At 40.3% G+C, this 13,548-nt stretch overlaps 1 protein-coding gene across 6 annotated transcripts in view; it reads right to left on the bottom strand.

Annotated features, from left to right (window-relative positions):
• Positions 1 to 13,548, bottom strand: part of evi5b (ecotropic viral integration site 5b) — a 46,401-nt gene that overhangs the window by 3,262 nt on the left and 29,591 nt on the right. For 4 of the 6 annotated variants that reach the window (XM_084920785.1, XM_084920787.1, XM_084920784.1 and 1 more), the window contains one exon: positions 3,556 to 3,651. In XM_084920785.1, the coding sequence (XP_084776911.1) occupies positions 3,556 to 3,651 (96 nt within the window). The other 2 variants (XM_084920788.1, XM_084920789.1) reach the window with 2 other exon arrangements.

The following is a 13,548-nucleotide window of genomic DNA, read 5'->3' as shown; positions in this document are numbered from 1 at the left end:
ACCACGTTAACAGTTTAAGGTGCTTCCAGAGCTTCAAGGCAAAGGAAAGGTGTCTGAGACTGGAGGATTTGTTTTCTCTCGGAAAACAAAATACCTGGTAAGGAACTTTTTGCATTGACTGTATATAAAAGATGGCTATAGCCAATCTGGCTTTCATCCATTAATTTTTTAGACTTGCATTGCTGCACTTTTTTTTAAAAGTCAGAAATATATTTAGATGATAGAGAGCGATGTTATAAGCTAATGCTATCCAGGTTAGTTAGAAATAGGGCTGCCACGATTAGTCGACTAGTCACGATTACGTCGACTATTAAAATCGTCGACGACTAATTTAATAGTCGACGCGTCGTTTGAAGCTTTGTTAGATCCCAAAAGGCGCAGGAATAAGTACTAGTATTTAAGAGTGTAATAACGGACTGAAACAGAAGATGGCAGCACTGCATGTACAAGGATGCCAGCTGCCGTTGTCGCTACCCGATCCGTACCGGAAACCCGATCGGTACCCCGCATGCGCAAATCTTACGTCACTTCCTCTCTTTGCCAACATTGCGACATTCAATATATTTGAATGACACGGTTAGCGCCCAGTTAGCTCTTAGCATTTCTCAACAGCTCTGCCTCCTTTTCGACTACCGGGACATTTAAACAATGGAAAATCCGTATCCGCAACAAATTTTTGCTTTTCTCCTCAACAGAGCGCGTCCCCCGATTGAACAACAGCGGCGTAAAATAAGAAGAATGGTGCCTAATGACAGAGTTAATAATACAGACTTTGTAATGTGTTATTTGAAGATTCATCAGCCAGATGAAGTGTTTACTGGCAACTGACAGTGATAGCGGACATCATCATCACTATTCCAACAATCCTCTCCACACAGACAAGCATAAACACACTCGACTATCACTAAATCAAATTTAACACACGTTTTGTAATGACGCTAATTCAGTTTACAATAGGGTTCATTCGCTCAGTCAGCAGGTGGCGGTATCCTCGTACACTGGGGAGTAAACTTCCATTAAACGAACAGAAGAAGAAGAAAACCCCTGTACATGCGCGGTACGGATCGGGTAGACCCGATTTGTACGGTCCGACTTTGCACATGCGCAGTAAGGATCGGGAGTCCTGATCTGTCACTATCTTTTTATTTTTTTGTTTTTGTCTACATTATATTAAATGTTTCATTATCGGAAACATTTTAAGAGATACTTGTTATTCTTAACATCTTAACAGATACTCTGACCTGTAACTATCGTAAAATGCTTCGACCGGAAGTAGACACCTTTCGCGCATGCGGGGTACCGATCGGGTTTCCGGTACGGATCGGGTAGTGACAGCCGTTAAACCCCGAAGAAGAAGAAGCTGTGTCCCAGAATTCATAGCGCAGCGCAGCTCAGTTTCCAACAATGGCGGCAGCTACTTAGTTTTAATATTACTCTTATTATTCTTTCTGGGTCACAAAATAAACGTTTAACATATTTTCAGGCGAGAATGTAGCTGTGTAAACCTCAAATATCTGCTCAGTTTATCAAGACACCACATATTTTCAAAAGCGCTCCGACGTTTTCGGAGACGTCTGTTACCCACTAGCTCGATAGCTAGCCGGGGGCAAGGCTCACTAGAGCCCGTGAGAACACCGGACTCCCGGCAAATCGTTTTCAAACCCACCGCCATCTTTCGCTACTCAGGTTAAACGTGATATATAAGTCACTTAGATAACTTAAAAATGTTATTGTTTGGCTTTTTTTTAGTATTTTATTTGTTCCTGAGTAAATCGGTTTGGCTGAGATAAAGTTATAGTTTTTACACAGCTGAATAAACGTCAAGCAGACAACTGATTATCAGAAGTGTGAGATGCTCGAGAATAAACTCCAGTGTCCCGTTATATTTTAGATAGCAAGGAGCAGACGGCTCCTTTATTAAACTCCACTGAAACAATCTGCAAATGTCATTAAAATTTAATAAACTATCATCTTGTCGTTATTTTTAGTTAGCACATACCTTAAAACACTTAAAGCTGTAAGCTAATGATAGTTATATAAGAGCAGATGCATGCTGGTGCAATAAGCTGTACGCTGTACGTCCAATGGATGATGATCTGATTAGTCGACTAATCGCAAAAATAATCGTTTTATTGTTTTTAATGAAGTGCTGTCCGAGGATCAAAGATCACAGCATCCAGTTCTTGGCCTTTTCTGCACACAGAGATTTCTCTAGACTCTCTGACATTATGTACTTTAGATGATGAGATATTCAAAGCAATCAAAAGCATACATTATTTTGAAACTGTTGCTGAATTTGTAGACTCCGTTTATAAACCTTGCCACTCTAAGATGCTCTTTTTATACTAATTCGCGTTACTGACCTTAATTAACCTAATTAGTTCCAAGATATTCTTTTGTTTCTCCTGTCCCAACTTTTCTCTTACATCCAATTCAAAATCAGCTAATAATTTTCATGTCTCAGTTGAGATTTGCAAATCACTGCATTCTGTTTTTATTCACACTTTGCAGCGTCCCAACTATTTTGGAATTGGGTTTGTATTTCCTCCGATTATCTTTCAGTTATAAGTTCAAAAAGGGCCTACATATGCACTAATTTTAAATTTGTTTTGAACAGTGTATTTTCAGTTAACGTCCCCACCTCCAGTTTACAGCCGTGCACGGCCGCTTTCTTGAGCTTTACCTTGAAGCACTTGGGATGGTCTCCTACACCATGAATTAACCAGACTCAAAAAGGGCTTGGGTAAAGATCAACACATGGTCAGGCTTGAAAAGCTGGGGGTGTTACACAGAACATCTGAAAACACTCACCTGGGTTGGCCTGCCATGCAACAGACAGTCATGTAGAAAGAGATGCATTCAGAGGCCAGTTTAGAGCACAGTACATAAAAACGATAACAACAACCCAAAACCCGAACAACCCTACATTTACCTGGGTCTCTCTAAACTTGGCACACTGCCTTCCTGTTGCTGTCATGTGAAAGGAAACGGTGATCTAATCAACATCTGAGATGCTGCACATAAAATTTCAAGATGTATGATGTTAATTGAAACTGTGCAGGAGGTGCATGACGGGACTTAAACCAGTTTCAGTTTTGCTCATTGTGCATGCTTAAAATAATAAGAATCATTGTCGGGCAATCTAAAACTCAAAGACAACTGGCAGGGAAGGGAAACGACTGAGACAGCACTCTTTAAAACATCTTTGTGAATGTGAATGTGTCACTTCTGACGTCATATGTGACATTTTACTCACTCTCAAATATCTATCATTTGAATGTGCATCCATCTTTGCATCGTGCCTCAATGTTCTCCAAGTTCTGCCATATAAACCTCTGTAAGTCATGTTTGTGAATACATCTCTAAGAGGTTCGCAACTTCAGCACCACACAGGAAGTCTCTGGGTGTAGTTAACACTTCAACTAATCTGTTCAAGTCAAAGTAAAACCATATCTGAGGGATTGTTGTGAAATTTTGATCAAAGCGTTTACACCAACAACAAAAAAATGGTAGTGTGACTGAGGTGAACATGTAGCTTGTTTTTAGGAGTCTCACCTCATGTTGTAGCTCTGCTATCTGGTCTTTGAGGTCGCGGATGTACTGGCTCGAATCTGTGTGGTTCAGCTGGCCTTGGACCTTTCCTTCTTCTTTCTGTTGGGACAAAATACACAACTTTCAAACATGTTCCACAGCTTTTGGAAAAAAAAGGATTGTGTTAATCATCTACAGGGTCAAAATATTTTAGATTTCTGGTATATTATACATACACTTAAATAAAAAAGGGTCTGTGGAAATTACACTTATGTCTTCTTGTTTATGGTTGAAAACTCCTGCACAGGCAGGAGAAATAACGGCAGCTTCGAGAGCCCCGCTGCAAAAAAAAGCGGCATCGTGCGGTACCCTGCATGTATGGCGGGCGACCAAGGTGACAGATGTCTGGTGAAACACAAAACAGTGTCATTTGTGCTTGATTTCCTCCTGGGGCCCTGGGGATGAGGCTGGTTGTTGCCTCTAACAGTTAAACAGCCCATGCGATGTTTACCTTCCTAAGTGAAGACATCTGCAGGCACTGGAGACAAACACATATTCTATTTCAAACCTCAATCACACCCCTGAACCTGCCAGTTCCACACTGTAAGTTCAAAACACAGGCAGCAGCACTGAGGCAAAAAAAGGGAAGACGCGCGCTCGGTAAGGGGTGGGGTGTCGAGGTAAAGCGGTGACACCGAGTCTTCACCGCCTGAACAACACCCCAAAATACAGATAGGGTTTTAGATTCCTGTGGTGAGGTGGGGTTCAATATGGCGGGTCCCAATAGGCCTTTTTTTTCACATGGAGAGGTCTAAACAAGAGAGATTATTCCAAGAACCTGTTGTTTTTGAGGTTTTGCTGCTCCAAAACACTGCAACGACAAGGACAGGCAGTTAATAGAGACTTCCTGGTGTTCAGCTGTGTGAATCGCCAGGTGTCAGGCTGTGGCCAGGGACAGCAAACGTCTCACAGAAACATCTTTCCATTGTATCTTCAAGTCCCAGTGTGTTGTGGTTTTGTTTAGTTCAAATAGTGCAGTGTAGGGGCTTTCTGCGTTCTAAAAAGTACACTACTAAATTTGTTCAGTCTCCTGGCAGATCTGAACTGAGCATCAGATAATCTGAGATCATCCTTTAATCATCCGCCCATTTCATCACATCCTGGGCAAGTGGGCAAAATCACAGCTCATAAAAAAAGTGCACATGAAATGCCGATTGCATGCGACGTTTCAGTCGGCTTTACGCGCATCTCCAACATTGTGGTAATGACGTAAAGGTTATTTTGAATGTTCAAAGACGTCTATGAAAGATGTGTGAAAATTAAGTGCTAAAATATTTTTTGTTCCTCTATCAAGTTTTCAACAGAATTTAGCCTTCTGCTGAAATAAGACAAAACTGTGACTAGGATAAAGATATGGCCACTGCAATGATACTCATCATACAGATTTGTTTCCAGCATTAGCGTGACACGTATGCAGTACACATCTGAGAAGTCAGGGTTTTGTTTTTTGTTTTTTTTAAACACACTAAAACCTTTAGTATAAATCTCTGAGTATGTCATAGAAACCTCAAAATAAACCATGCATGTCACCTTTGGCAGAGTTGCTGCTTCAAGATGAAAAACCACTTCCTTTAAAGCCCAAAGACAACAGACGCCATGGTTGCGATAGTGAAAGAGTCCTACACACAAACCCTTCTAGACATCTTGGTTTCACTGAAATGTGTTTTCAGTGAAACACTGTATATTATCATTATTGTTCATCTCTTTGTTAAATCTCTGCAGCATTTTCTGACTTGATACTCAAGCATTTGATCTTCAAAGTAATGTCCTACATCGATATTTGCTACAGTTCTAAGAACTAAGAGTCGCAACATTAATCTGATTCCAGTCTGACCTCTTGTACGAAAACCGAGGTGCAAACTGTCACCAACATGTGTCACCATCTCTGACGACAAAGCTATGAAACTTCTGCTCTTTTTTACCTTTTCTTCTAAATCAAACCAAAATTTTACCCACAGGGTATAGAGACGGTAACCAAACCACAGACCAAGAAGCCCAAAAGGCACAGTGATTTCATACTGTGGCACTGACAAAAAACAAAACAACGAAAAAAATCTGCAATTTGAACTCTAGACACAATTTAAAAAAAGAAAGCGGTAAAGGTCTAAAAATGCGCGACCCTTGTTGCTAACGTATTTGAGTCAGAGTTCATTAGGCAGATTAAGAAAGCACGAGGGCGGCAGCAGTAAAATTTTTGGTGTTGCGTGTTTTTGCTCCATCACTTAGTAACCAAACCTCAGACCACACTCTGCTTCTGAAGGGGAAGAGGGGGAGGTTTTTTGTAGGTGTCAAACTTATAAATAGCATGGCCCTCCAGCTAAGATGATCAAAAACACCTTAAAACTCATGAATACAGAGGTTATTTAAAAAGCACTAAGTCACAACAGTTTCCATCAGGACTCATCGGATAACCAAAGTTTCCAATTTGACACTGAAAGGAAATTATATTTACCATAAATCCATAAAACATAGGAAGTATAATCATCAAACAGAACCAGAGAAATGCATTAACTGACTAATTCACTCAGTGTAGAAACTTATTTGTTACAGTGCTTCAGTATTACTCACGCTGCATGCGTGATTGCCAGTTAAGGTGACAACACTAAACTTTTCATCTACCCACATATCTGCAAATCCAGAAGATCTTTCTTTTGGTAATCTATTTAAGTATCACCACAAGGTCGATGGCCAAGTGAGTGAAAAGCAGTCCTTGCAGCACTTCACAGAAACATTTTGTGGTGAGAGTGACTCCACTGTAGGAAGGAGTTCAGACAAAACGTGAGACTCTACAGCTCTGGTTGTCTCTGCTTATGCTACGCGTTGAAAATCAAGCTGTGCTGTGCTTGGGATCACTGTCCTGTTTCATGATCTAAGCTTTAGCTGGTGGACAGATGGCCTCAAATTTGACTCTGAAATACTTTGGTATACAAAGGAACTCACATGGTTGACTCTATGACTGCAAGGTCCCCAGGCGTGGCTGCAAAACAAGCCAGAATCGTCACCCCTCCACCGCCGTGCTGACAGTTGGTACGAGGTGTTTGTGCCGATATGCCGTGTCTGGTTATTGCAAAAATGTTGCTGTGCAATTTGGCCAAACATCTCCAAGTCTGCTGTGCTGCCACATTCTTTTAAGAGAGAAGAGGCTTTGTCCTGTCGTCCAGTCTTATTCTAATCATACTGTCATTATTTCTTATATTTAACATGTTCACTGAGTTCTGTAGAGTCACAGATGCTGAGTACTTCAAACTCTCTCAGTTGTGCATCAAGCACATTTGATTGATTGATTTGCTACTAGTGGAACTATTAAGCGTGTATTTTTCTTTTTCCACACGGCTGTATGCAGAACTGGGAAAACTCTTTTTCACATGACTGTTTAATCCCAAGTAACCCAAGTCCTCCACTGATTGTTAGGCTACGTCCACACTAATGCGTTTTCGTTTGAAACCGGATCGTTTTCTCTCCATTTTGGCCTCCCGTCCACACTGAGACGGTGTTTTGAAAACGCTCTCGAAAACAAATACATTTGAAGACAGTGCGTTTGCGTCGCAGTGTGGACAGAGAAAACGCAGACGTTCTAAAACGATGACGCATTTTAGTCATGTGATGCAGTCATGTGACCAATTAGCCAATTAAACTAAGATAGCGGAGGGCATTATACAGCAGTTGTTTTGTTTGCTCTCAATTTTGACAGCCCTATTAAAGATTAATATCAGTTTGTACATGCTCCAGATGGCTTTTCTTCAAATTCTTTAATTCTCACTCGCTTTTGCAACGTTGTACTTTTGTGTTACTCGCAGCAACAACTCCACCTCATTGTTAGTCCATTTAAAAAACTTGGTGCTTTTCCTCGACCTTTTGCCGCGATGTTTCAACGAACCGGAAAGTAAATAAATGGCAGACAGAAATGAAGCAGGCTGAATCTTCTTGTGCTTCACGCATGCGCAGTATTGGAACGTAAGCGCAGAGGCAAAAGTGGACGAAAGAGAGGCAAACTTGCGGCTCCACAGATATAATTATAACACAACATAGACTATATCGATATAAATGATATTGTCATACCTTATATCTTGTATAAAAGTATAACAATATATTTAAAAACTGGATATATCGCCTTATCGTCTTAATGCATTAGTATTTGCTTCTTGTCAACACAAAGTTCTTTATTTGGAGCACATTTCTACAACAAAGATAAGTTACCATATTTTTTGGGCCATAAGGCGCATTTAGCGAAACCAAATAGTCAGATAAGTCACACTTTACTCAACTAATTCTTCTTGCTTCCTCCACTTCTGTACAATTGATTCATTAATGTTGAATTCTCTCGCAGCTGCTCTATTCCCGTGTTCTACTGCTGACTGATAGAGTTTGAAATCTGCTTCATAAGCATGTCTCTCAACAGTTGTCATTTTGGGGTCTGTATACACAATATGGTGGTATTATGTTGAAGCACGATATGTATTACTCTGCGACGCTCCTGACTACGGTAGCCATAATGGTCCAACAATCCATCAAGCAGTGTGGCTTCATAGCTTACCAAAGTCGTACTAAAACATTTTGACAGATTTTTTAAGCGCTGCGTACAACATAAAATCAGTTCGCGGTAGGGCTGCTCAATTAATCGAATTTTAATCTCGATTACGATCATTAAAAATGACTGAGCCGATTATTAGCCCCTCCCTCGTGCTTTACTCTCGCGCTGCTCCGTGTGGCAAATCGAGCGCACCTCTCTGCATTTTGAACACGCATCACAACAATTAAGAGCAGCGGTCCCCAACCTTTTTTGCGCCACGGACCGGTTTATGCCCGACAATATTTTCATGGACCGTCCTTTAAGGTGTCGCGGATAAATACAACAAAATAAAACTAGTACCGGTACCAAAAAAAAAAAGATTTATTCATAACACACGTGAAAAGACCAAGGAAAACCGAGTAAACGATAAAAACGATAACAAAATAACGCTGAAAACCGATAAAAACCCTGAAAACTATACATTTCACACCTGAGCCTCAACTCTCGCGGCCCGGTACCAAACGACTCACGGACCGGTACCGGTCCGAGGCCCGGGGGTTGGGGACCGCTGATTAAGAGGACCCAAGGGAAGCTCGGAAAGCTAAGCAGAAGTTATCTGGAGAGGAGAGTGACTGCTGTTGGTTGAAAAGAGAGGTAAAAAAAACTTCAGTGGTGTGGAAACATTATGGGTTCGCGGAGTCAGACGTGGATCAAGTAGACATAGTGTGTAAACTTTGCTACAGTGTCGTAGCTGCACCACAGCAACACTGCAAAGTTCACTAAACATAGATGTTTACATTTTTCATTTATTTTTTATATTGCAAACATTTGCACTGTTATCAGTATTTGCACACTATTTTATATTATTTTTTGACAATCTTTAAAGTCATTATTCAATACATTGTTATTGTTAAATAAATATCGTGAAATAATCGAGATCTCAATTTCAGTGAAAATAATCGTGATTAGCATTTTTGCCATAATCGAGCAGCCCTAGTTCGCGGTCAGTAAGCAAAACCAGAATTCATACATAAGGCGCACTTTTGAGGATTTTAAAGGATTTTAAGTGTGCTCTATAGTCTGAAAAATACGGTACTGAAAAAGTTCTTGTGCTTAACGTGCTTCACTGAGCTGAAATTTAAATGTAAAATATCTTACGATATATATACAAAGAAAGACAAAATTAAAAGTGCCTTAAAGGCTTTGAACTGAACATCTCAGTATCTGAACATCTTACCTTGGGCCCTTGACTATCTCTTATTGGTTTAGACCACAATATGGGCATAATGTGTGTCTATTGTTGACCACATGGAGACTTTCAGAATTGCAGAGACCTTTTTTTTTGGTTTCTTTTACGCGAACAGCTGGTCGCACCGGTGCGATCTAGGATTTTTTTTGCGGAACATTGGCACATTGGCGGAATGTGCAGGTGCGCCGTGTGCTATTGGATTATTGTGGGAATTCCCTATGTCATTTCCCCTTCCTGCGCGTCTGTGCAGAGACACGCGTGTGACACACAAGTCAATCGAACAGCTACTCTAAGCAGCACCTTCATGATCAGTTAAGGCCACGATATCGGCATAATGTTGTGTGCTGTTGGCTACACAGAGAATTTCAGAGTTGCGGAGACCTTTATTTATTTATTTATTTATTTTATTTTTACTCGAACGGCTGGTCCGTTGCGCCGGTGCGGCCTAGGATTTTTTTTTTGTCACACCATTGAGAAATTGGGTCGCACTCCAAAGCCCTGACAGTAGTTCCAGCGTGTGCAAAAGTCTGAGAAACCTTTTAGTTAAACCAAGTGAAAAGTCAATAGAAACAGTCACCTGACTGAGAAACTGAAAATGAAGATGTGCCTATTACGCACAGGAAAGTAAAAAACAAAAAACACAAAGTGCTTTCAGAATTCAATTTCCATCATCTGAAATGTCGTTCAAACAACAGTTAAAGGAAACTTCTAAAGAAAACTGGGCAAAAGGGTACAGCATAAAATAACTTCACAATAGCTGCAGTGAGGTTTATGTGACATAAGAGCCTTGCTGCATTGTTCCACTGACGTGCAACCAGTTTAAAGGGAAGAATTATAAGTAAACTATCTGCCAACTCATCTCAAACCATTAGATACATGTAAAACAATATCCGGATAAACCGAGCAGCTTTTGTAACAGGTTTTAGATAGATCAAAATAACTGAGAGCTCTATTCCAAAATCATGACAAATATATTTCATGGATTACAGAAAAGTTGAGATAACATTTTAGCACAAATGAAACAATCCAAACATAGAACTTTACTGGAGTTTTGAAAGTCTTTTTAATCTAAATTTAGGAAAATTGTTAGAGCACAAAGAGCAAATCACCATATGACTAAAAAAAAGAAAAAAAGTAGACAATCAGAGCACTGGGACTGCATTTGCATTTACCACAGTTCCTGTAACACCCTCGTCATTTACCTGACACTAAATTAATCACTGTCTGCCACAAATGTTTGCACATTAAGTACGAATTAAAAAGAATGTCATATTGCTCACTGTGCACCAATACCTTCTTATACAAGTTTGCCCTTTTGATGCCCTGACCTTGAAAATTTAGAGGGGGAATTTGAACATGCTGCATGTGTAGGAGCCAAAAAAACCCCAAACCAAAGCAAACAGTAAGTAAATATTAAAAAAAAAAATTTCAGTATCCATTTCCTGAAAAATTAACAGTTATGGTAGCTTTGTTTGCTCCCAGCACCTCTTACAACACATATACAATTCCAGTTCTAAAAAAAGATGTAAAATGTAAAAAACAGAATGCAAATCTCATAAACCCATATTCTATTAATAAAGCACAGAAAGCATACAAACTGAGTCATTTTTGTATTTCATAAATAAACTGAATTGAATGACAGAAACACATACCACATGGAAGAATTTCCAACTGGAAGAGGTTCACTAATCTGAAAAAAATGATCTATAAAATACGGAAAGATTTCTTTTGTAAGACGGAATATTTCATAATCCACAGTGCATGATATCATCAACTAGGGCTGGGCGATATGGCCTAAAATCCATATCGCGATATAATTTGAAGCACGTGCGGTAACGATATATATCGCGATATATTCTTTTCTTCTGTATAACGTATTTTCCACACTATAAGGCACACTTAAAATCCCTTAGTTTTCTCAAAAATCGAGAGTGTGCCTTATGTATGAATTCTGGTTGTGCTTACTGACCTCGAACCGATATGGGCGTGCAGAAATCTGTTAAAAAATGTTTTGATGGATTGTCAGAGCATTACGGCTGCCGTAGTAAGGAGCTTCGCAGAGTAATCTGGGTCCAAAACTCCGTCCATTTCAGGTCCCAAAGTCAAACGAACACTAAGAGTTAAAAACGGTCTAAATTCTTTCATCTTTAATAAAATCATCAGCGTTGCTGCTTTAGCAGGTGTAACAATTAAGTTTAACATCCATGCATTCATGAAAACAGAATTTATTAAATTTAACGCAGTTAGAAGTTAGCAGGAAGTTAGCTCGCTAGTTTCCACCTAAACATGACATACCATGTTCTGACTAAGAGATTTTTGAAACTAATTAAAACGTACAGCTCTGCTACCACTTCCAACATAAATGAAGACAGAAAACTAAACAGCAGTGACGTTTGCAGGGTTACTGAAGTTGGACTACCTGGTATACAATGTTGTGCTACGTGATTGCTAGCGACACAGCTATGTTAGCATAACATTAGCACAGTGAAGCTGGAGGATGAACGCCAACTTTTTTTCCACTCGATAAAAGTTAACCTGAGGGATTCTGGTGGTCAGGGACAAATGCAATCGCATAGCAGGATGCTATACACGGGGCAAACTTCAGTCAGGAGAACAACTGAGATTATTCATCCACAATACGAGGTTAGTTATTAATATACTGCAACAACATGGGAATAGAGCAGCTGCGAGAGAATTCAACATTAATGAATCAATGTTACGGAAGTGGAGGAAGCGCAGTTTTTGGCTTTCCCCATATTTCAAAAGTGCTTCATCTCTTTGCTACGACTGTCGCCCGGAATAATTTGCAGATGATAATGGTTGTAGCCGCTGCGATACTTTCGACCAAAACAGGCGCAGCTTGATGACATCATCAACATGCGCTATCGCAATAGAGCGGTATAGTCAAAATCTCTATCGTTGGCCAAATTTATATCGTTTCTATCGTATATCGTTTATATCGCCCACCCCTATCATCAACGGATTCAGAGAATTTGAAGAAATCTGAAGAATATTAAAAACAAGTATAATTTTCTGTCAGGGAAATTCCTGCATGCACTCAGGAATGCCTTCAGAAATCTCCATCTGTGAACTCAATTGTGTCAGTGCCACCAACATATACAGGTTAAATCTCTATCAGGGAAAGAAGAAGCCACACGTGAATATAATCCAGGAAAGATTTTGTCCTCTCTGGGCTAAAGATCATTTAAAATGAGCTGAGGCAAAAAAGAAAACTGTTCTATGGCTTTTGGAAAAGCTGGACACTGTGTCCTCCAGACTAAAGAGAAGATGGACCATCCGGATTGTTATCATCTATGATGATGCTTATGTAATTGACAGCTCGTGCACCTGGAAAGGTACTATCAGGTTTTGGAGTAAAACATGCTCCTATCCAGATGAAGATGCTAAACTCCACATTGCATCTATTACAACACCATGGCTTTTTACTAGTAGTAGCAGTAGTAGTAGCAGCAAGAACTACATTTGGAAACCCAAGAAAGCACAAAACACTACACAGGAAACGTCTGTTTTGTGTAACTGCAAAGCTGCAAGAAGAGATTGCAGTTTTTGAGAATTAAAACGAGCATAAATCACCAGCTGCAACATCAAATATGTGACCAAGGGTAGAAAACAACTATTCCATCCATCCATCCATCCATCCATTCGCTTATCCTTTTCAGGGTCGCCGGGGGGTGCTGGAGCCTATCCCAGCTGTCATAGGGCGAGAGGCAGGGTACACCCTGGACAGGTCGCCAGTCTGTCGCAGGGCTAACACACAGCGACAGACACACATTCACTCGCGTATTCACACCTATGTGCACTTTGGATTAATCAATTAACCTATTCCCACAAGCTGTGTGCCTTTGGACGGTGGGAGGAAGCCGGAGTACCCGGAGGGAACCCACGCAAACACAGGGAGAACATGCAAACTCCACACAGAAAGACCCCGGCCTGATGGTGGAATTGAACTCAGGACCTTCCTGCTAGAAAGTTTCATTGTTTAATGAAAAATAATTCTTCCCTCACCCCAACCCACAGTTTTTAGTGCTTAAACCTAACCGGCAAGTGAAAGTGAAACCAAGTAGATCATACAAACATCCTAAGGAGACCCTGACCACCGTTTCCTGACTGATAAACCTGTTCCTGCCACCCCTCCAACATCCTGAACTTTGCGTTTTTTTGCATCAAGCCACTTGTC

This window comes from Perissodus microlepis, chromosome 23 (assembly GCF_051167445.1).
Source record: "Perissodus microlepis isolate ML-2025 ecotype Zambia chromosome 23, ASM5116744v1, whole genome shotgun sequence".
Classification (NCBI taxonomy): Eukaryota; Metazoa; Chordata; class Actinopteri; order Cichliformes; family Cichlidae; genus Perissodus; species Perissodus microlepis.
Note: the sequence above shows the minus strand (reverse complement) of the source record. Positions and strands in the feature narration are given on the sequence as shown.